The sequence below is a fragment of the Mya arenaria genome, chromosome 11, assembly GCF_026914265.1.
Source record: "Mya arenaria isolate MELC-2E11 chromosome 11, ASM2691426v1".
Lineage (NCBI taxonomy): Eukaryota > Metazoa > Mollusca > Bivalvia > Myida > Myidae > Mya > Mya arenaria.
In genome coordinates this window covers 60,808,700-60,834,852 of record NC_069132.1, presented here as the reverse complement: position 1 = coordinate 60,834,852, position 26,153 = coordinate 60,808,700, and the positions used below count along the sequence as shown (strand labels likewise).

Genomic DNA, 26,153 nt, shown 5'->3' with positions numbered 1-26,153 from the left:
TTATCTGTGTCCTGGTTTGGTTTCAAAACCGTGGTGCCGAAAAGAGAATGAATCTGAGAGGACCTGGTGGTATGGAGCGCTGGTGTGGCATTCGCTTTCTCTTTTGGGTACAATATCACACATGATGGGTTGATGGACCCATGATTCATTTGCGAATAGGTACGAGTCATGATTATCTCGTTCTTAATTTCTATGTTTTTATGAGCAGGTATGCATACGAAATCACAAGATCATCGAAGTACAAAAACATTTGGTTATCGAAGTTCCAAGGGGAACCAAAGGCGAACAATCCAGTAATACTACCTCAATACCCAAACTAGCAAGCAATTTTAAAACCAACCGAACCCGATTTATCGTTATTCATGTGTTTTTTTGATAAATTATGTCATTGCAGACTGATATAGAGTTAAAGTCTGTTAAACATGACCACTCTTTAAATATTGAAAACCAACCCACATATATATATATTTTTTAGAAAGAGAACTCACGTTCTCATATAAAAATATTGTACGATAAAGGGTACGATAAATCACACACTTAGACCCAAATCAACAAATATCCTTTTTCTAATTGATGCTTTTCTGTGAAATGTGTTGTAATTAACTGCAGCAAACAAATCTATTTTGATATATTCACTGCTTTTATGGATTTTGGTTCTCGTATTGCTTGAAGAAAGAAACGTTGCGTTAAATTGCGAGAAAGTGACGTCGCCAAAATGAGGTCACGACGTTTTGTCTGTCCCGCGAATTACTAGTAAGTTTTAATTAAATTACCTTTTTTCTTAGATTTAACCATGAAACGATCAGAAAAATTGTTCTATTTCGGTTTAAGATCCAAATTAATTTCATTTGTGTTAACATAGAAATGAACTTTTTGAGATCAATCGGGATTTATTTTTTAAAAATCTCTCACTCAACACTTCATCTTCAAATTCATCAAATATCCCTTTTTCAGAGAAAGCGATAGAGGATGCTCTTTCGAAGGAACTCATTGAAGACTTGTAATTATTTTAATCTTAATGAATGATATCAGCATTTAATAGATATGTATTTCGGGGGATGCTTTTCTTTTTCGACATGAAAAACTCACATTCGAAACTTTACAATAGCAGTCATGATTCGACTGAAACTAATTATTGACAACATTTATTGTGAGAGTAACACTGTCCACATACAACATTATCCTTACATTGGAATAAATAGATATTGCAGTAGGGAAAATATAATTGTTCACATGAGCAGCGACGGCAATTTAGCTGAAACGAAAATAGAAACCTTAAGTATGTTGAAGCTGCGCATCTACTGATTTATTTCACAAGTCTTATTAATAAATGATGGCTTGGGTATAGATCTGATCGGTCAGAATTAAAAGAACCGATAAAATGCTAACTGACCTAAAATATACAGTAAATTTCTATGCGTGCACTAATCTCATAACAACTCTCTTCTATTTATGAAACAAAAGATTTGTAAAGGCATTAACAATTACAATTGTCAGCTCGTATTCGTGCGATTCACTTGTTATTTCCAATATCAATTCAACTCTAAATGCACATGTTCTGTCTTTCAATAAATTCTGATCGTTTTTATGACCTGTTTGCAGAGATATCAATATGTATTGATTCTCCCAGTTGCAGCAAACTGAATTACATTAAAGTCCTATATTTAGGTATTTCTGCCTCTGTCACCAAGTAGTCTTAGTTAGAACATTGCGAAATGATCCCTACATAAACTTAAGGATAAACATACATCATTACCGTAGTTTGATGGAATACATGACATTCATGTTAAGTTAGGAGATCAAATAAATGCTTTGTCCGAATAATGCTTCTCAATCAGAATATTCAAAGTTCGCTCATAATAGTATTTAGATGCTCATCGAAATGCTTCTCCTGTGGTGATGGACTTATATCATCACACTTTATCACATCAACGTTAAACACAGAACAAAATTACTATTTAAATAGAAATAAGTACTTTTATTACATTAAAAAGATACAAACGGAGACCAACGGGCTGATTTTAGGCAGCCGGACTGTTTTATACAGATTTTGAGCGTAAACAGTACATCAAAGACATGAAAAATATCGTTTTAGTTGACATTAACTAAAGAAAATATAATTCCGTCCCCAGGGAGCCTGATTTAGAAAAAAATACATATTCCATTTCAGGATTCAACAAAGTGTTACTTTCAGAAATGCACCATCACCGTACATTCAAGGAATATTAAGTTGTTCGTTGCGTTATTGCTTTTAATGGAATTTTGTCCGTATAAAATGTTAAAAATGAAATATACCTGGTTTGTTGACATCTTTGTTTAGCGCGTAGAATCATTTCAGCAAGTGCGCGTGACGTAAGTTCCTACAATTGTATGAAAAGGTTTTTAAAAAATATGGCTGAAAGGACGATAGTTTAATCAAACTATATTGACAATGTGTCAACTATTGAAAAACAATCATCGACATCCGATAAACAAACGGGTGGTTGTGAATTATATGGCCCAGTTCGTGCGGTAATAACATATTTATTTTGAGATAGCAGAAGGAAGAAGGATACCTGAATGTGAACGTGGTAATTGAGTTTGTTGTTTTACTTGGAAAGAAATGATCTAATTTCGGTTTGCACATCATTATATTTATGATATATTTAAATCTCTATACTAATGTTAATCATATATAAGAATTAGTTTATATTTATTACCTGAATATAAATATGTGTATGTAATATTCGTATACAAATATCTTTAAGGTTTCAAATAAAGCAATACTATTGCATAATGATAAATCGTATGTGGAATATATTTGCTCTTGTATAAATAAAACCTGTACCGTAAAGTAGACTTTAGACTGGTGTAGATCTCAGACCTGGAGAACACCTGGGATAATCAGGACTTCTTGCCTTTTCTGAATCAATCATATCAAGCGTCTGTTTATAATGATCAGGTGTTTGTGCTTCATTATGTGTATTTTGTATTGTGTGTAAGTTTATATTTGGGGGATTTGATGTTTGTATCTGTGTATGTGATATTGATATGTTTGTGTCTATTGTTCATTGTCGTTTTGGCCCTTGCCTTGTGCCCTTAAACAGGGTTACATTTTAAGTTCTGACTAATAGGCTTGTCCCTGTATTTTTTATTGTATTTAAGATACAATTGGTCAAAATGATTTCAACATTTTTAAACGGTTATACGTTTATTTGTGATGATAAGACGCAAACGTAACGCTTTTATTTCATTGTTTAAAAAACGGATATTGATAATATCAACGTGAACTTCCTTAGCGCATCAATTTTAAGAGTTTTGCGTGTAGCGCTATTCAGCGCGACAATTTTAAGCGTGTGGTGCGTAACGTTGACGTCCAGTCATCGACATTCTCCCGATCGAAAAGGTTTTCTCCGTATCCGATCACGAGAGGTATCATATTGATAATTGGTTGGCTTGTCAACCAAGACGGCGTCCTTCGTCATCCTTTCTAATAGTTAACGTTGTTGCGATGGCAACAATAACTTTTATGGTGTTTTGATTTTCCTGAACTTGAACGACGTCTCTTGGCTGAATCGACGCTTTGTTGTTTCTGCTCTCATATTTTTCTCCCTCAAAACCGTCAAAGACTCTGACCTCCATCTCTCCCGGAGGTGAAACAGTAATTGACTTCTCCGATAAACGACTGTTCGGTCGTTGAGGTCTGGTAACGTGTCTATATCTATATATATGGCATTGACTGAACAAATTGAAATGTGCATCTGGTTTTGATCGAACTTAAGGCACTCGATCTGCAGGCAGACACATAAAAGCTAGCTATGTTGTTAGACAGTACAAGTGCCTTTATATACATATCGAATACATTGTTACACTATATAATGTTACACTATATATAGACATGTAGTTTAAATGATTGTACTGACGTAGAGATGAACTCATAAACAATGATTTAGGAGCTACTTATCCCAAACGTAAGAGTTTATTTTGTACATTCCAGATGGAATTCACAGAACTCATTATCAGCAAATCAGCCATTAACGAACGGGGAAAAGACAGTAATAGGTCCCAAAGTGCCCCAACAGGTGAAATATTGAGTGATATAATCGCGTTTGACAACAATGATCATGCTCTTTCAACAAAACGGGGGCCACTATCTACAGATGTACAAAGCAGCAGGACGGAATTTTCTTTAGCAATCAAAAAAACGACCAAAAGTTTGGGTATATTTTATATAAAAATTCTTTATCAGGATAGTTTACTACATGATTTTGTAAGTTGGTTCATTTCAGGAATTAAAAATTATAATTGAATTCTGCACTATGCAAAATTCGGAAAGGAAATTGGGCATTTTGACGTTGCCATTTTAGAAGTATCAAAGACATTTGAAATCACATCTAGATGTTCATTTTAAATGAAGGGGTAATATGAACCTAGATCCCCTACCTCGTATATGTAACTCTGGCCATGGCATTTATGTGGTGTTTAGATATATCTATGACTTGAGCTTGTGTCCTACCTTATTAATCGACATTAAACTTGACCTAGATTGACAAAGACAACCAATCTTCTAGTGAGTTCACAATACAATTTAATGAGTTTATTTGTTGATGTATTTTACTCCCAACATGACTTATATTCGCACTTGACCTAGATTAATATTTCCCGAAGATATTTATTTTAAGCAAGTTTAATGTTGGTCAGATAAAACATAAAACCTCTCAATATATTTCTTTGATAAAACATATTTAAACTTAAAAAATGGATCAAATGGGGGTAACGAACTAATTGAAAACGAGAACGGACAACGGACAGCAGGCGATCACAAAAGCTCAACTCTGAAGAGGTTAAGCAAGCTTAAAAAACAGACACAGTGAAATAATATAACGTCAACTGTACAATACTATTCTAATAATGTCTCAAATTCTGGAAAATTAAGTTGGTGTTACCTGCAGTGTAGCACCTACAATTAAAGTAAAGGGACAGTTTAATTTTAACTCAGGCTGTTGTTTTTATATTTTTTTTATCGATTTTCTTCTTATGAATGCTTTCTTGTTGAGAATGTATTTTATTTTCAGATGAAAACGTGTATGTCTGTGATTCGATGGACACACGAGAACATAAAGCCTATAGATATGGCATGAGAAGAATCCAAACAGCTGTTTCAAAATGCAATGCACATATTGATGATAAAACCAAAACGTCAATATATCAAGGCAAGATTGCATTGTGCGCGTCCCAGGATTGTTATTTGCAAAAAGTGTTTCAAACAAAACACAACTTTGAACAGATGACCCTTTCGAAGATACAAAAGCACAAACCTCGTGATTCTCCTATTATTTTTATCGTTTCAAGCTCTGAGAAGGCAAAGATTGAGAAGTTTTGCACCAACATTGAACCCGATCAAAAAGATAAGAAATTGGTTTGCGTTTTAGTTGTGGACGAAAATGGTGGTAACGAAAAACCCGTTGTTGCCCCAAGAGAGTATGGCTTTTTGCAGCGATGTTCAAAAACAGAGCAAATAGCTTGTTGTGTTGATGATTTATTAGAAAGACACATGTTCATGTTCTATGAGAATGTTTTGAAGGCATATTTTCGCTCAATATCCAGACAAAATCATCCAGGTAAGTAACAACCTTATATAAATATTTTTCAATTGTATGTATGCATTTGTGTTTGTGTGTGGGGCCTTTGTACATTAAATGAAATAAATATTGAACTATAAATTATATATATATGGGTTAGGATAATATATTTTATATATCAATATGCCATTTTGTTTTATGTTTTTGCCTTTTAAGCAAATCTAAGTGCAAAAACCATCATAGAAAGCATTTAAAACTCAGTATTTGTATCATAGAAGCAATTACCGTGATACATAAATATGGATACTTTTGAAATAGTTTTATCATATAAAAATTTTGAATTTTGATATTTATTTACTGTTTTGCTAAATAGAAAATGATGAAGTTCTTAGTGAAGCGAAAGCGTTGCACGAAAAATTTGAAGTACCCTTACCTGACTGGCTGCAGCAACAGGCAAACTCTGTCATCGACGTCTGCGATGATAAATATCTTTTCAACAGTTTGAAACCGGTAAGATTGCTTTATGCTAAACACGAACTATTATAGCCTATTTTATTTGCCTTAACAGTTTATATCAGTAACCTTGCACAACTGTAAGCCTCATTCATAGCGCCAGTCGTCATTACGAATTGACATACAAATATTTGATATGTATGATATCTTTAAAGCTTATTTAAGTGCATAGTACCTAATGTACCTCCCTACGTGGTCGTTCATTACAATACTTCGTTTTACAATCTTTTAACTATCAGTCACATACATATTAACATTACTTCAGGTATTCTGTGAGCTGAAGAAAATGTCTTCGGTGTTTGACATTGTTCCAGTAACAAAACATGTGGTTATTAAAGTTCTGAAAGCTTCAACCGAAAAAGAAACTGCTCAAAACGTTGACGCAGTAAGGAAAGTGTTCGAGAAATGGAAAATAAAATCAGAGTTATTTGAAATCAAGACGATTGTATTCAAAAAATCCGCTGATTATAAATATAACAGTGGCGACGAAATAAACGTTCGTGAAAGAATTGGAACCTTGAGCGGTTTTGCAAAGATGGTCGACGCTAAAACGAATGAAGATATGGTTGCAATTTTATCTGGACACGTCGCTGGGAATGATCCGGCCTTGAACATAAAAGAAGAAACTGTTGGTAATATTTTGCCAAGGCCTTCAAGCGATTGTCTTAATGCTGATATCTCTGTTGCAAAAGTATCAAAGGAAACATCGCAACAATGTGACAAGAAGTTTAGAAACGAGGATAGTGAACGCTTAAACGCAGTACCTCTGAAAACAGAGGAATTGAAAAAGACACGTTTCGAAAGAGTTCACATTTGGGGAGCAAAATCTAAGCCAGGAATTGCCCAAGTCAAAGAACACGGATTTCTCCCACCAGAAGAAGTCGGAAATTTCATTTACCTTGTAAAAGAGTCGGATGCTTCGAGCCAATCTACTTGGCAACAAGGCGACAGTGGCGCAATGGTTCTTTCTGAAAGATATCGAAAGGAAGAAGATCAAACTATGCGTGCAATTGGACTATTGATGGGAGAAAGTGTTGAAGAAGATGGCAAGAAATATGTTGTGTCACCATTGCAGAGTGGTTTTGATTATCTTTCGATTGATCACGACGCAACATTTTCACTCTACAGCGATGATAGTAATGAAGGAGAATAAGATTTCCTTCAAGGTAAGTGTTTCGACTTGAGTTGGATTAAACACAAATGATAAATATATTTCTACTTATTGTTTTTATCAGGATAATTATCATTTTAAACCACACGTAGATGCTTGGATATCGTGTTTGTTTTAAAGGACATGTACCTGCATAACTATATACTTTCAATTATTTTCTTCTGCTCTTTTATTAAATAGAAATTTGAAGCAGAAATGTAGTAACGCAGTAAACTGCTTCAGCAAGTGATTTTAGCCATTGCCTCCCCGAAAATGATTCATTTATTGTACTAACTACGGCATTCGTGGTTAGATTACAACCAAGCGTAATGTTTCCTCGCCATCGCCATTAGATCAATATATATGCAAAAAGCTACAGAAACATGCTCAGTAGCAAAAAGCAATGACAAAACCTCTTTCAAAAACGATGTAGACTTGCTATTTGGTTTATCGCTGTAGTATGCATTGAATTAGTTTAAACTTTATTTAATTTTACAACGATTGTGAAACAAGCTATTACAATTTAAATATATCACTCTCGTTGACACGATGCTGCGCGAGAGTGTGGTCTTGTAGTGTAGGGAAAACTGAAAAACCCGGAGAAAACCCACTTGTCCGGCTTTGTGACCACTAAGCAAACTCACATGCGCCCAGACAAGGAATCGAACCCGGGTCGCCTTGGTGAAAAGCGAGTGCGTTAACCACTTCGCTAACTGGACAACCAATTTTGCACATTTATTTCAAACCTAAACAGCGTTGACATGCTCAACTCCTTTTTGTGTTGTTAATATTTATTTACTTCGCCTCGGTTTGGAAGAAACATGCTCGAGTCTTTTCGCAGGGGGTGCAGTGGTAACTAGTACCGGTGTTCACCATGAGAGACGATGAGAACTGAGATGATTTTGAGATATGAAATCAGCACATTTATGCGTGTATATCTTTCTGCATACACTTATAATTAATATCGATAAACAAGACAACTTTCATGGCAACATCATGTAACTCCGCAGTGTTTGTCAATTTCATAGAACAAATATGTTTTATAGTACCCTGAAAACTTCAGGGACAAGCCCTGTAGATATTTGTTTCCCATAATGTACTTTGTATTTTCAATATATGCAACGTACCTTTGTTTATAAAAACAAACTTAATGTTTACGTTTTTTAACCAGGTTTTCAACGAAAACCGGGTTATTAGAATGAGGTTGTCGTTGGGCGGGCGGGCGGACGGGCGGGCGGTCGGGCGGGCAGGCGTCAAACATTGGTTTCTGTTCAATAACTTTTGTTAGCATTGATAGATATTGATGAAACTTGGTATGTAGGTAGCTTATGGGAAGAGCTAGCTTGGGATTGCTTTTGAGGGGTGGTGGGGCTAAGGTCAAGGTCACTGTTACTAAAAATAGAAAAATGGTTTCTGCCCAATAACTTTAGTTAGCATTGATAGATATTTACGAAACTTGATGTGTAAGTTGCTTATGTGAAGAGCTAGCTTGGGATTGCTTTTGAGTGGAGAGGGGTTTAGGTCAAGGTCACTATTACTTAAAATAGAAAACAGGTCAAGGTCACTGTTACTTAAAATAGAAAAATGGTTTCTGCCCAATAACTTTAGTTAGCATTGACAGATATTGATGAAACTTGGTGTGTAGGTAGCTTATGTGAAGAGCTAGCTTAGGATTGCTTTTGAGGGGGGTGGGGCTAAGGTCAAGGTCGCCTGTTACTAAAAATAGAAAAATGGTTTCTGCCCAATAACTTAAGTTAGGATTGATAGATATTGACGAAAGTTGGTGTGTAGGTAGCTTATGTGAAGAGCTAGCTTGGGATTGCTTTTGAGTGGGGAGGGGCTTAGGTCAAGGTCACTATTACTTAAAATAGAAAACAGGTCAAGGTCACTGTTACTTAAAATAGAAAAATGGTTTCTGCCCAATAACTTTAGTTAGCATTGACAGATATTGATGAAACTTGGTGTGTAGGTAGCTTATGTGAAGAGCTAGCTTAGGATTGCTTTTGAGGGGGGTGGGGCTAAGGTCAAGGTCGCCTGTTACTAAAAATAGAAAAATGGTTTCTGCCAAATAACTTAAGTTAGGATTGATAGATATTGACGAAAGTTGGTGTGTAGGTAGCTTATGTGAAGAGCTAGCTTGGGATTGCTATTGAGGGGGGGAGGGGCTAAGGTCAAGGTCACTGTTACTTAAAATAGAAAAATGGTTTCTGCCCAATAACTTTAGTTAGCATTGACCGATATTGATGAAACTTGATGTGTAAGTTGCTTATGTGAATAGCTAGCTTGGGATTGCTTTTGAGTGGGGAGGGGCAAAGGTCAAGGTCACTATTACTTAAAATAGAAAAATGGTCAAGGTCACTGTTACTTAAAATAGAAAAATGGTTTCTGCCCAATAACTTTAGTTAGCATTGACCGATATTGATGAAACTTGGTGTGTAGGTAGCTTATGTAAAGAGCTAGCTTGGGATTGCTTTTGAGGGGGGTAGGGGCTAAGGTCATGGTCGCCTGTTACTAAAAATAGAAAAATGGTTTCTGCCCAATAACATAAGTTAGCATTGATAGATATTGATGAAACTTAGTGTGTAGGTAGCTTATGTGAAGAGCTAGCTTGGAATTGCTTTTGAGTGGGGAGAGTCTAAGGTCAAGGTCACCATTACTAAAAATAGAAAAATGGTTTCCGCCCAATAACTTTAGTTAGGATTGACAGATATTGATGAAACTTGGTGTGTAGGTAGCATGTGAAGAGCTAGCTTTGGATTGCTTTTGAGTGGGGAGGGGCTACGGTCAATGTCACTGTTACTTGAAATAGAATTTTTTTTTTTTGCCAAATAACTTTTGATAGCATTGATAGATTGATTAAACTTGGTGTGTGGGTAGCTTATGTAAAGAGCTAGCTTGGGATTGCTTTTGAGGGGGGTGGGGCTAAGGTCAAGGTCACTGTTACTAAAAATTTAAAAATGGTGTCCGCCCAATAACTTTAGTTAGCATTGATAGATATTGATAAAACTTGGTGTGTAGGTAGCTTATGTACAGAGCTAGCTTAGGATTGCTTTTGAGGGGGGTGGAGCTAAGGTCAAGGTCACTGTTACTAACAATAGAAAAATGGTTTCTGCCCAATAACTTTAGTTAGGATTGATAGATATTGACGAAATTTTGTGTGTAGGTACTAGTAGCTTATGTGAAGAGCAAGCTTGGAATTTCTTTTGAGGGGGGTGGGGTCAAGGTCACTGATACTAAAGATAGAAAAATGGTTTCTGCCCAATAACTTTAGTTAGCATTGATAGATATTGATGAAACTTAGAGCGAAGGTAGCTTATGTGAAGAGCTAGCTTGGGAGGTGGGGTCAAGTCACTGTTCCTAAAAATAGAAAAATGTTTTTATGCCCAACAACTTAGTTAGAATTGTGATGAATCTTAGTGTGAATAAAGCTTATATGAAGTTGCAGATTGAACTTGCTAATACAACAAATTAATTGGCTATAATTTCTGATTGCTTATAACAAAAACCTGGTTTCGTCGCAATGCGGCGCTTCTAGTTTAATATATGAATGCATACATTGTTTGCTAGTTTGCATATAATAATAACGCACAATAATTTATAAAGCATCAAGTTGCATCGTAATCTTCAATACAATCAATTTTATACATGTTTCAATGTATAATTATTCACATTAATTTACGATCCCAAATGTTCTTCGACTGATATGATCAAGAAGTAATTACTAAAAACGTTATATTCTTTTATCATTTAAATCACATATTGTTGCATAATATTTTAAAGATACATTATTAACGAATAGAGCTTTCACGATTACAAACTGATACCGTCGTAGTGCGATATTTGCCTGTCAGAACTGTTTGCCATAACAAATGTTGTTTTGTAGTGGGTTTGTTTATTAATTGTAAAGTGAAGTGTACGATATTTGCCTGTCAGAACTGTTTGCCATAACATATGTTGTTTTGTAGTGGGTTTGTTAATTAATTGTAAAGTGAAGTGTTTTTCAACAGAATAGTCTTTTATATAGATGTTTCGTATTGATAGCATTTTATAAACAATATGTTGCAATATTTTGTACTGCATTATTTTTTTATTCCTGTGATATATATAAAATCGTTACTACTGTTTTATACGTATGTGTTGATCTCAGATAATAATACATATTATAAAACTGTAAAGTACAGAAAGCATCTGTCAATGCCACATCAGTCAGGTCCAAAGGCTGGGACATTCTCCGAAATCGTAATTTATCATTTGACATTTAAACAGACAGTCTATCATTTGTTCAAGGCACGATCACAATGCAAAATATAAAATCATTTTCATGCGTTTAGGTTAAGGTGTCATTGAATTTGATTGCTGTCGATTCTATGTGTATATTTGAAACGAATTGACTTCATTTTTAGTCCTGACCATCTAAATATTGTAAGACCAAAGATTCACTTGTGAATATATTTTTCTATGATTATATAACACGATCTCCCTCTGAAATCAACAGATATTCTTTAAAGTGTTTTATGCTTTTCAGTTAAATGTGTTTGTTTTCCTTGCTCGTATAAATATTCGTTTCCGTCTTGCTTAATAAAAGAAAAGTTGTATTCAATATGCTGGATATAATTTATTTGAAGTGATTTAACAGTTTGACAGTTTTATTTGTACCAATTTTTTTCCTTGTCAATAATTTATTGTAAAACCCTGTGGATTTCTATGGGCATATGAATTGTTGCCGTTATGTGACACAAAATACCAACGGGGTGTCATGGGTACATCAATTAACTCCGCAGTGTCTGTCAATATCATAGAACAAATATTTAAACGTTTTTTCAATATATGAATGCATACCTTTTTTGCTAGTTTGCATTTAATAATAATGCACACATTTTTTAAAGCATCAAGTTGCATCGTAATCTTCAATACAATCAATTTTATACATGTTTCAATGTATAATTATTCACATTAATTTACGATCCCAAATTTTCTTCGACTAATATGATCAAGAAGTAATTACTGAAAACGTTATATTCTTATATCATTTAAATCACATATTGTTGCATAATATTTTAAAGATACATTATTAACGAATAGAGCTTTCACGATTACAAACTGATACCGTCGTAGTGCGATATTTGCCTGTCAGAACTGTTTGCCATAACAAATGTTGTTTTGTAGTGGGTTTGTTTATTAATTGTAAAGTGAAGTGTACGATATTTGCCTGTCAGAACTGTTTGCCATAACATATGTTGTTTTGTAGTGGGTCTGTTTATTAATTGTAAAGTGAAGTGTTTACACAAAAACTGACTGCATTTTATTCAACAGAATAGTCTTTTATATAGATGTTTCGTATTGATAGCATTTTATAAACAATATGTTGCAATATTTTGTACTGCATTATATTTATTATTCCTGTGATATATTTAAAATCGTTACTACTGTTTTATACGTATGTGTTGATCTCAGATAATAATACATATTATAAAACTGTTAAAGTACAGAAAGCATCTGTCAATGCCACATCAGTCAGGTCCAAAGGCTGGGACATTCTCCGAAATCGTAATTTATCATTTGACATTTAAACAGACAGTCTATCATTTGTTCAAGGCACGATCACAATGCAACATATAAAATCATTTTCATGCGTTTAGGCTAAGGTGTCATTGAATTTGATATATATTTTTCTATGATTATATAACACGATCTCCCTCTGAAATCAACAGATATCCTTTAAAGTGTTTTATGCTTTTCAGTTAAATTTGTTTTTTTTCTTGCTCGTATAAATATTTGTTTCCGTCTTGCTTTATAGAAGAATAAATCAAGTTTTATTTGGAACAGTTTTCTTCCTTGTCAATAATTTATTTTAAAACCCTGTCAATTTCCAAGGGCAGATGAATTGTTGCCCTTATGTGACATAAAATACCAACAGGGGCTAAATTTACCCCATTTCCAGATTTGATGTAATAAACACAAACTATTACGACACAATTATTCAACCTTTGTCGCGGTTATGGGCAAATGTTGGCATATAAACGCAATATACGTATGTTATCAAACAGCTGTTACTACTGGATATATTTGTTCTGAAAATATAGAGAATGATGTCCCTTTCCATTGTGTAGTTAACCTAAATACAATCGAGCATCCAAATCTTCGAACACAATATTGTCGTAAACAAATCAATGACTACATATAATTTTAGCCGTACTTTTTGTAGGAATCGTTGTAAGTGGCAAAATCAGAATCCGTCCGGCGATACGATTTGCGAATAAATAAGCATACAAATTTATATAATTCAGTTTATGGACTTGTTTGTGGACAAAAAGAGTATAGTTCTATAAAATTTTGTAGAACAAACAGATTTATAATCTCTTAATTTTATAATTCTAAATAAAGTAAAGTAAAAAAAAACACACACTAAAAAACTAAAAGAAAATACGCTACGGTATGGTGAGATTCGAACGACGAACATATCCTCTTGATATGTAATCGTATGCGCTTCCGACTCAGCTATCAATAATCAACCATTAAGAAGGTAGCCCGAGTCACGTCATTGGCCGAGAAACGTGCAGTGACAGAACCCGATTTTCAAGCATCAGCAAAACATTTCATCGTACATGAGGGTGTATAGTCTTAACATTCGACAGGAAATAGAAGGTGGCTTTTTTGTAGTATTGTCATTCTTACATACTAATGGAACGTTTTTGTACGATTCCAAAGTCATCAATGACGATTGCGCCAATGATGACGACACCAGGGCTATGAAAGAAATGATAATTTTTCATCTTGATAAAGACTTAGAACTTTTTTTTGTAGGAAGTAATCGTTTTTTAACTGTTATTGAAAATGATGTGACACTGAAAGATCTTTCGTCTTAAGGATTGAAATTCGACATGTTGCATTTTAGTGGGGTATGGTATGCAATTGGGCTGTTCAAAATGGGTGGAGTCCGAATGCAACATGTCGAATTTTAAAACTTTTAATACTTTTTATTTACTTTTATTTAAATCTGCATTTCTGCTAAAAAAATAGATTATTCAAGAGCATTTTCTCCTTTTTCTTTCTCTCGTTGTTCTCAACGCTGGGTAAATCAATTTTTTACAAAAATGAATGCGCAGATAAAATAGTTCCTTATTTATATGTTTATTTTCTATATTTCAAGGTCAAGTATATACTATAAACACGTATTATAACTGTATTACAACTCGAAAAATACAACTTGAGTTTTAACAATAACAAGAAAACAACAAACATATCGCCACCTACAAAGTTCTCATTACATCTCGCGATAATACCTGATACTAGCGTTTGTTAAGTCAGAATCGAGTATTAAAATTGGAGAAAAATTCCAGTCAATTTACTTGTTGAGCGTTATTTTGAAGAATCAGTTGGTGTATGAATCATGTTGGAATACGGTGTTGGACAAATCAGCAAGTGCATTGTCATTTCTTTCAAAGTTAACATTCAATTTGGATGAAACGACAGTGGCGGTGGGTGGGTTAACGTAGACTTTCGCGGAAGGAAAGCCAGAGGACGCGAAAACACGTAGTGTTGGACATAGCTCTTTCTTCTAAACGTTGCTGGGTGCACTACAATATGTTATTGTTTCATTCCCTCGATTTCATGTTTTGTCAGATGCTTTATTTTTACCAAATGTCAATTCCAAATTCCGAAATAAGTCTTCATCATTGTCATTTAATATTTCTTCAACTGTTCCATCCACCATGAAATCATCTACATAAAAATCATTTAAATTATCGTTGCTTATTTTGTTTTAACTGCTTTACTGCAAATGACAGTTTTGCATGTTGCCAATAATTTTACTACGATTTCATTGAAAAAAATAGTTCCGTAGTATATATGCCCCGCCCATTAGTAATATTGTGCCCAATGACAGGACAGAAGTATCGAACAAACGCACGCGATATCGATGGGAAATGCCATTGCACTTTATACAGAAATAAAGTGAAATTGACAAACAACAACCATCGTTAAGGAATGAAGTGTTAATGTTAATAGAAACCTATAGGTCACTTCAGTCTCTTCTGGCTCTTCAAACCATGCACAAACAAATATGAACCTTTGTAGAATGATAATTCGACATGTTACGATTACTGTGGCTAAATGAAGTATAACAAAACATATACTACAATACATTGGAACATCAAACACGATCATGACAAAGTTTAAGCAAGTCATGCGAGTACTTTAAAATCGGATTGTACAGAGTCACAGATCAAAAACACCAAACTGGCAAAAGATTGAAAGACTGAAAATACTAGCCATATCAGAGCAACCATTATATCAAATTATTAAAAGTAATAACTCAAAAGTAACATAAACTGACAAAACAATTTCAAGTCTTCAACGAACGAATGCAGAAATCACATGCACACGAATAAATCAAGCAGGAGCAACTGTGGGAATTGTTGATATATTACATAAAGCCATTCAATGAATATCATAGGTCGCCTTAGCATATCCACGGTTTTAGAATGATTTATTATGAAAATCAACAATCACAATTAAAGGTTGTCGAGTGTTCTTCGAGCTACCATACGAAATTATTCGAAAACCTAGCAAACAGACTCATATATGAGGTGATTTCGGCTGGTATCGGTTGTTGTATTGAAAACGGTATGAAGGATATCCCTCTATCATCAAAAAACCTAACCGTGGATGCAATCGCTAACCTCGGTCGAAAAAGGTAGGAGAAAATATAACCTGTTGAGAGTTGATTTATTTGCACATTATTTCCGTAATTTGTACTTAGATCGAAACAATTTTAAATGCGACATTTCTACTGATCGAATCGTTTATTTTAAATAACGTAAGCTTTAGTAAGTTTAAGGTACCACTTGCTTGACACTCCAAAATTACGGACTACTAGTTAATTTACCGAATGATGTAGAGTTTTATGACAACTAACACCATATGTTGATGTAACTTTCATTTTGTGTATTTTTGCACTGTGTTGTTTTGTGGAGTTTTGTAATGTTGTTACATGTTTCTTGTTTGTGAATTTTTGTTTGTTTGTTCTATGTTTTTGGCGTTAACCTTGTGTCATTTAAGGGGGTTTGTGTTTAAACTTATGGCTACTGAGCTTGTTTCTATAGTTTGTCATATAACTATTAAGCATTAAGCAGAGGAAGGAGATCTGCCATCTTTTTGATATCACAAATCATAATCTATAAAGATGAACAGGAACTAATGCAGTGTGTGTATACCACGTGATAAATTACGTCATACATGCTCCGTCGATAAGAAGGTATAGACTGCCCTTTGGTTAATTTAAGATGGTGAAGAAAAATAAAAGTTGTCTTTGTTTCAAGTCATCATTCGAAGCAAAATATTGCCTAACCAGGTAGCATTTATGATTTACCACATGGTAAACACACACTGTTATGACATGATAGGGTAAGTCCATGCGTTGATTCACTGTCACGTGTTAAACAGCATGTAACGTTGAGTGGCCACCTCCTAATTGGTGTCATTTGCGCTATAATTAATTTTAGTATTAATACATATTTTTTGTTACTATCTCAACAATACATAACCGCTTCTTAAAAATAAATATCTTTTATAAATCATCAGAATTTTAATGGCTTTATACTGATACAATTGTTTAAAAGTCTGTGATTAAATATTCAATTAATTAATATTTCAAGTGGAAGTCTTCATTTATCAGTATATAAACCAAATTTATACAAATTGACACTAGTTCATATGAAAAATACTAATCCGATCTAAAACGGCACGGAGCATGTCTTGTTTATATAAATGGCAATATGTATGTTTCGAAGAAAAGACTGCGTAATTTCGCTAAATTGTTGCATAAAGAAACGGCAGTAGATTACGTCAAACATATATGTACATTTTTTCCACTTCTTTTCCATTCTGTATGAATTTAAATCAGGAAAAATGTCACACCAATTATTGAAACCGTGTGAAGACATAAATTAATTTAATTTGTTAAATAGTCATGGCTTCTGCGTTAACATCTTCTGAAAAAAGATACCGCGGACATTTCGAATAACCTTTTTTCCATATGCAAAGCTCATGAAATGATATATAACTTTAACAACAGGGCCCTGAAGGCCCTGTTTCGCTCACCTGATCCAATTCAAGTGTGACATATACTTAATAAACACAAACATTCTGACATAGTTTCATGGTGATCAAAGAGAGAATGTAACCTCTACAGTGTTTACAAAGTTTTTCTATGATTTGACCTAGTGGCCTGGGTTTTGACATTTGATTACCCAGTTTCAAACTTTACCTAAAGATCATTAAGAATAACATTCTGATCAAGTTTTATGAACATTCAGTCATAAATGTGACATCTAGAGTGATAACAAGCTCTTCCTATGATTTGACCTTATGACCTAGTTTTTGATCACACATGACCCGGATTCAAATTGACTTAAAGATTATTTATATCAACATTCTGACCAACTTTCATGAAGATACAGTCATAAATGTGACCTATATTGTGTTAACAAGCTTTTCCTTTAATTTGACCTGGTGACCTAGCTTTAAACTCCAGATGACCCAATATCGAACTCGACCAAGATTTTATTGAGGGTAACATTCTGACTAAGTTTCATTAAGATTGTGCCCAAATTGTGACCTCTAGAGTGTTAACAGTCAAATTGTTGACGACGGACGACGAAGGACGACCACGACGGACACAGGGCGATCACAATAGCTGACCTGAGCACGAAGTTTTTGCAACGTGTTGTACCGGAAATTCTTACCAAATCAGCAAGAACGCAATTGTCTGTCACTCGTAGATCCGGATGCCTCTTCACACAAAATAGCGCATGTTTCCCGTATTTTTTGACTGAATGAAATTTTGCAAGTACCTATATCTAGTTAAGAGGGGCTAGATAATCAGATTAGTATAGATATATAATGAATTCAATCATTGTTTGTATGTAATGTGGATCAAACATACATTTTCCCGTCGTTTTTTTAACGTGTGAGCCAAAACAGAACAGACAGTCTGTACACGCAGTACAACATATAAATACATGATCGGATTACCGCGATAGTCTCCCCAATGATACAGGAGTTATATTGGGGTAAAAACTAGTTTTAGAGTATTTTATATTACACTTGTACCTTTTGATTGTAACAGAAATACAGTTGAAAGTTTAGGTGTCTGTTAAGGTGTGTTAGAGCCTGTGTATAAATCCTATGTGTAACACCTGTGGGAAAGGTAAGAAATGGTGACAAATGCTACACCTCTTTTGAGAAATGTAAATGTTGGTGGTAAATGTAAAAGTCTTGTCACAAATGTTACAACTTCACTTGTTGCAGGGTAACATTACCTACGGCACTTGTAATATTTCATCTTCTTCCCCAACATCGGTATTATTGTTATTTAATAGCGCATTATTATGCGTGGCATAGTGTATACATGCATTTTAAACATAAAGGAACAACGGACATTTGTATTTATATGATGAAAAACAAATGTTGCGAATAATTTTATAAAGGAACAAGGATTTATGCTATTCTTAAAAGTGGGTTGATTAAATAGTTCGTGGAACTTGGTACTGATTTGTTTGACCCAAGGAGCGGAAACCTATAGGTTTTCAGCATCAAGATCGACCTAAATATAATTATTGGTTTCAATTAGTACTGGTCGTGCGATACCACCCTGATACAACCCATGTATGGTAAATGTAAAGCTGTTTTTTGTTATCAAATAAGATTACATAAAACAACAACATTGCTTGTCTATCATCAGTCGCAACATAGCCCTTAGCTAAACGTCAATACATTAATATTTTTATTTCTATAAATACACGAATTTAATTATTGAAAACGCTTTAAAAGACAATTACAAATCCTTCAAAATGTGTTGTCCATTTAATTAACGTAATCGGAAACTAATTTTCAAATTGGCAATAGTTGGTGACATTGATGATTCAGAACATTTATTTAACATATAGCATCGCCAAATTAATTTTACCTTTAGTTTAAACATATTAAGTCAGTTCAATGAAGTACCAAAATGAATGCACAATGTACAAGTAAATAATTAATACAATGTTTCTGAATGGATCGGAAGACAAACATTCAAAATGCTGATATGAGTTCCTTTCCATCTTGGAGTTGACTTGTACTAAAAATGTTTGGCAATATTGGTCATAAGGTTAGTGACTAGATTTCTTTGAGCAAGTACTACCTAAGACTAAAGGTTCGGGACTAGATTTCTTTGAGCAAGTACTACTAAGACTAAAGGTTCGGGATTAGAATTCTTTGAGCAAGTACTACCTAAGACTAAAGGTTCGGGACTAGATTTCTTTGAGCAAGTACTACCTAAGACTAAAGGTTCGGGACTAGATTTCTTTGAGCAAGTACTACCTTAGACTAAAGGTTCGGGACTAGAATTCTTTGAGCAAGTACTACCTGAGCCTAAAGGTTCGGGACTAGATTTCTTTGAGCAAATACTACCTAAGACTAAAGGTTCGGGATTAGATTTCTTTGAGCAAATACTACCTAAGACTAACCAAATATAATAGATTTTATTGATAAAATGACTTTTAAGCATCGACAATGCGTATTAAGTTGATTTATTATGCTGAACAGAGGGAGCATTATGGAAGTCAAAAACAGTGGCAGAGGTATCACACATATTGGCCGACAGACCGCAAATAAGGATATATCCCCACAACACTACAAGTCAAAACATTTAGTAACAGCCATAAAGTTATTGACATTGTAAGGTTCAGTCCACAGTAGTATTACCAGGACATAACAAAACTTGAATGGTATCTGTTCTGAATGCAGGCTAATATATAACGGCTCGGGTGACATTCTGTTCTCGGGTTGACAATTTTAATGTCACACATGCTGTCATCTGATTGTTATGTTATTATACCGAACAAAATTAAGTACATAAAAAGTTTTAAAATGTTTTAATTCATTAAATCAAAAAAGTTTAACAAGGTAAACAAAATATAACATTATAAAATAATTATAGCTAGAACAAAATTCTACCGTTAATTATGCTAAAATTCCTTAAAAACCTGACAGTTCCTGTCGTCTGATGCTTTTGTGTACACATTGAATAGTGACGTCACTGCTGTGTGTACGAGTATAAGAGAGGCAATCACGTCATAAGTTAGCTAAAATATTGAAGCAGTTATTTGTCCTTATATGACATTCAAAATGTCACTGCGGTCACATGACGCTTGGTCCTAGTAAAAAATGTTGCAAATGTTTCTGACAGTCAAAATATATCTTTTTCAGGTAATGGGGTTTTACCATTGTAGACAAAAGTGAGGAATAATAATTTGGTTTATTTTAGATAAAACTGATTCCTTTGAGCTCCTTTGTAAAGACAACAATAAGCACGTGAGTTCTTATGATGGATATTAACCAGTTCTTGTGCGCTTTCGAAAAGACCCGAAGAACGTTGCAATGGTTTGAACGCACCCTTGATCGATTGGATGAAATTCGTGCATCTTCATCTCTAGTCACTACTGTTGTTCAAGACGCATATCCTGACCTATACGTTAGGGAGGTGTTTGCACTGAAAACAAACTCGCGAAAGGACAGCATCCAGGTAGGAGATATTGTCATAAGCTGTTCTTAAGAGAAACGAAGAAAAACATACTGTAATGATTTAAGATTTCATCAGCTTTACACACATCTATACTTGACAAGCATCAGGACAACTGAATACATTTAGACAATGTAAACCATAAGTAAAATATATCTATAGTCTATTCACATTACTACACAAACGAACTAATACATGCTGCATTAGAATTCAGCTTCAGTAACAATTCATATAGTTATGCTCAAATGTGATGTTTATGAGTAAAGTGATGTTTACTTACATTGTTTTCTTTTTCTTTGACCTGTATTTTTATTTAAAAAGTACATAAATAAAACTTCTTATTTCTAAAATACACATTCATTTGAGTTATAATACAATGGGTACTACAGTGACAAGCTAGTGGACATAATAATTAAGGCATAAATGTAAACCATTAATGCATCCAGGTCTGGTTTGAAAACCGTCGTGCAAAATGGAGGACTGGTTTGTTCCAGCATCATGACCGAATACAGGCTGAATGGACCTATGGTGCAGTATTTGCTTCCTCTTCCGGATACAAGAGCACGCAACATGAGTGGACGGACTCTTGCGTCTTGTGGCTTCTGATTTAAGATATCCATTTGCTAAAAACTGAAAATGATATAAATCTCGTATTGATGTTATAGGAAATGTATTTGAGCAATGGGATACAACCCAATAGCACATTTTATTTTGCATAATTCAGGAGTTTTGTTCATCACGATTTGAAATAAATAAACAAACTTATTTTTTTATTTAACAAGTAGATATGAGCAGAAATCAGCCGAAGAAGTCCCCCGTTGAAAAAAATAGGGAAATTCGAGAAAGGATACCTCAAGACCCGAACCAAAACGACGAGTCAATAGCAATTTCGAAACGACCCGAGACCGAGGAACACAGTGCTAAACTAAATCGCTTCGAAAAGTTTCATACAGGTAGTGGACGATATTCTATTGACTCTTATTATATAAATGACAAAGATAATAATACAATATCTATTTACGACCATGAGTATAAAAGTGGATATGTTAAACCCAACAATGAACATAAAAGGCATTTATCCTATAGCGTTTGTTGTATTTCAATTAAGTTTACTTCTCAATGTTAACCTCAAGTTGTTTGTAGGTTTATCTTGGTTTGGATCATGTAGATTATTTCAATAAAAAAGCAAAAATGATGTCACAGCAAATTGATAAAGAAGATTTACGAAATATGATTTGATCAGAGTTTGATTCAAAAATCATTTTTATATTTTTCGGAAAAGTCTGACGAAAATATAATAATATTTTTTGTAGTTTCTTGGTGATATCGTTTCCAATAAGAACAAATAAAATAGTGAAAATTAGTGAATGAATTTTTTTATAACCTGGTTCTAAATGCAAATTTCTTTCTTAAAAAGCAACAACCAGCACAAAGCCAAAATACATTATTTGATTTGGTAGTGTTGATTAATATGACACAAAAGCATATTAATTTTTAAAAAAGCTATTTCCGAAAAGAATAAAATGCTCTTCAATTGAAAATCTTATAAAATAGTTCTTGAAATTTGCTTAACTTCTAGTTGCACATGCACATGTTGCAACAGATGTATGTATAATGCTTACTATTGAACTTCAAATCTAAATAAGTTTAAAATTTTATTCAGTTAGATGTCAAATGAATGTCAAATGCCACGACAATCTTAACCAATATTTCTTCTTTGGTTCGAATATAATACAACATTTACTTATTTAAAGGACATTTTTACTGATAATCACTGTTCCCAGCTGACTTCGTGTCCAATATAGTTTGAATACTACATTACTACTGTATATTGTATATTACATTACATACGCAAAGTTTGCAACTGTGTTTGTTGTTGGCAGTCAATCGTGAAAGTGGCACACCCTAATATCATGTATGTATATTCCAGCGCAGTCTGGCAGTTCAACATTACCAGGCGTGGCAAGATATAAATATTCACTCATAACTAACGGTCTTGTGATGGTCCCACAATTTTAATCATTCAGTAGGTAGTCATGGATTCACAATATCAAAACGCTAATAGAAGTATAAGGACTGTATTCTTATGATTTGATAAGTTTGTTTAATAAACTGACACACGTTTTTATGTACATACGCCTTGTATAGTCACATCTATAATCACGTCAAATCAAGTAGCCAGACATCAAGAATAAGGTCAACACAGATTAAAACTTTTGATCTGTGTCCTGGTTGGGTTTCAAAACCGAAAACCAAGGTGCCGAATTGAAAAAGACCCTGATAGAACCTGATGACATTGAACGCTGGTGTGGCATTCGCTTTCTCTTTTGGATCCAATAGCACACCGGATGGGGTGATGGACTCATGCACCCATGGCTTTCGAGGAATATAATTCATTTGCGAATAGGTACGCTGCCCTAAGAGCAAGGTATTCGAACATAGCTTTGTCAGGCATCAGACAAGAAGTGGACGGCATTCAATTGACTGTAATGATATAACTGACCTCGAAAATAGTAAAAAAAAATTAGACGATGTTGTAAATATAAATTGTTTGCTTTTTTGTTTTTTCCAATGTCTTGAATCTAGATTTATCGGATGATGTAAATATTTTATTTGATTAATGGTTTCATTGAAGATTGAAAAATAGTTTAAATCAGTAAAACATGCGCAATCTTCAAGTATTGAAAACCAAATCCATATATTTTATCAGTAGGAGAACACTCATTATCTTATTAAAAGTACTGTATAATCAATAGTACGATTAATCAGACACTTGACGTATAAGGTTTGTTTTCAATATCAATAGCCTTGCGGCCGCTTTTAAGTGCATGTCAAACTGACATCAGGTTTCTAATCATTATTAAATAAACGATTTAAATATTTATACTAAAAGTGCTCCTACACGTTGTGTTATAGCTCACAGTTAAATGGTCTATTTAAGGAATAAAAGATTATATATCTATGAAATTATACTAGTTATTATGGTTTATTCTTAATTCTGATTGTGGATCAGGATATGGTATTACTTACAGTAACAGTTCGAATTGAATTTAAGCTTTAAAAAGAGCAATCTGCACCAATGTAAATTTCCTTGATGATTACTCGTCCAAATATTTGTCTTCTTCTTTTTGTCTTACTAAAATCAACAAACAGCCTTTTTTGAGGAAGCGTTAAGGGAAGCTGTTTTGATGGAACCCATGGAAGAGTTGTAATCATTTAAATCTTAATGAACTATATCAACATTTGATAGAAATGTATTTCGGAAGATGTTCTTTCGACAGTAAAAACACACATCCGAAACATGATAGTAGCAGTCATGATTTGACTGAAACTATTCACTGACAACACTAATTGTGAGAGCAACACTATCCACGTACAACCTTATTATTTCTTAGGAATAAATAGGTATTGTAGTTGGGCACATACAATTGTTTACGTAAGCAGGACGGCAATGTAGATGTTTTAAATCAGCGCCTGGGTATAAACTCGATGGGTCCAAATTAAAGTACCGATAAATGCTAGCTAACCTGACAAAGAAAATGCGCAGTAGATTTCTATTTATGCACTCATCTCATACTTGCATGTAAACCATTTGCATTTAGCATAGCATTTAGGATTTGCATAGTGGTTACAGATTACAAGATATAAATATACACTCATAACTTGCGGTCTTGTGATGGTCCCACAATTTTAATCATTCAGCAGGTAGTCATGGATTCACAATATCAAAACGCTAACAGTAGTGTAAGGACTGTATTCTTATAATTTGATAAGGCTGTTTTATAAATTGACACACATTTTTTTTCTGTACATACGCCTTGTATAGTCACATCTATAATCACGTCAAATCAAGTAGCCAGACATCAAGATTAAGGCCCAACACAGATTAAAACTTTTGATCTGTGTCCTGGTTTGGTTTCAAATGCGTGGTGCCGAATGAAGAAAGAACTTGAGTGGATCTGGCGGTAGGGAACGCTGGTGTGGCATTTGCTTTCTCTTTTGGATACAATATCACATATGATGGGGTGAAGGATCCATGCGCCCAAAGACTTCCGAGTTATGTTATTCATTTAAGGAATGAATTGCGGGGTTGATGTCATTATCGGGGTATGAACGCAATTGGGTTGGTCAATGTGTGTGGAATCCAAAGGACTCCACGCGTACTTTGACCGACCCAATTGCGTTCATATCCCCGATAATGACATCAACCCGGCAATTCATTCCTTATATTTACACCAATAGTTCATTATTTCATTCAAGAATTGTTAAAAAAAACTTCATTTCATTTAAGAAAACCTTTCAGTAATCCGTTCTTACGCATTCTGTAAATAGAACGACCCGACTATAACCGAAAACAATTTTTTTTCAAATGACGTCACAATAATGCGGGAAAAAATCAACCACTTGAAATCACTTAAAAGCGTAAAATTGAAACACTTCTGGTACCAATATATTTAAAATATAATAAACTAACGCTTTTAAAAATGTTGATCTATATTTTACGGGACCTGCAGACACAAAACAACCAATAACAAGGTCAATCACCTTCATGTATATTGTTATGCATTGAATTACGATCCGAACATATCCGAAAATGTTGCGTTCATCGATTGATGAACGCAATTGCCGAAAGGCGGTTCATTTAAGGAATGGAAGTTGAGGTGTAAATATTTGCGAATAGGTACGAGTTACGATGGTCTCGTTCTTAAATTTTATGTATTGAGGAATGGATCTGAACAACGGGAAACAACTGTCCTTCGCGATTGGAAATAAACAAAATGTTATAAAAACTTCACTTATACATTTGTTCTTTCTTTATTTTACAAGCAGGTATGCATACAAATCACAAGATCATCGAAGCACAAAACACATTTAGTATCGAAGTTCACCGGGGAACCAAGTATAAACAGTCTAGAAATACTACCTTAAGACGCAAACAAAACGATGAATCTGCGAGCAATTTTAAAACCATCCGAAACCGAGAAGAGCCAAAAGGCGTTAATTCCGAGACTATTGCCCTTAGAGCAAAGCATTGGAACATAGCTTTGCCAGGTGTCGGAAAAAGAGTTGACGGCATTCAATTGACTCTGATGATTTAACTGATCTCGAGAAGAGTACAAAATATATTGACGATGTTGTGAATATAAGTTGATTTTCTTATCTGAAGAATCAACAAAAACTATTTTATCAGTTTTGTAGCGTTTGTTGTTTTTAGTTTAAAATTTATTACTCATTGTGCTCAATGTTGTCCAATGCTTTAAAGGAGGGAAGATTTATCGTGATTTGAATCATGTAAATCGTTAAAATGATTAATGATATTATTGCAGACTGATCAAGAGTTTAAATCAGTTAAAAATGCACAGTA

General features: G+C 34.1%; 1 protein-coding gene across 1 annotated transcript; it reads left to right on the top strand.

Annotated features, from left to right (window-relative positions):
- Nucleotides 1-2,493: 2,493 nt before the first annotated feature.
- On the top strand, nucleotides 2,494-8,428 carry LOC128209808 (uncharacterized). The gene is made up of 5 exons (XM_052914029.1): nucleotides 2,494-2,570; nucleotides 3,977-4,061; nucleotides 5,055-5,600; nucleotides 5,935-6,071; nucleotides 6,340-8,428. Exons 2-5 carry the CDS (start codon nucleotides 3,977-3,979, stop codon nucleotides 7,225-7,227), a joined length of 1,656 nt encoding a protein of 551 aa, XP_052769989.1. The 5' UTR covers nucleotides 2,494-2,570; the 3' UTR covers nucleotides 7,228-8,428.
- The last annotated feature ends 17,725 nt before the right edge of the window (nucleotides 8,429-26,153 follow it).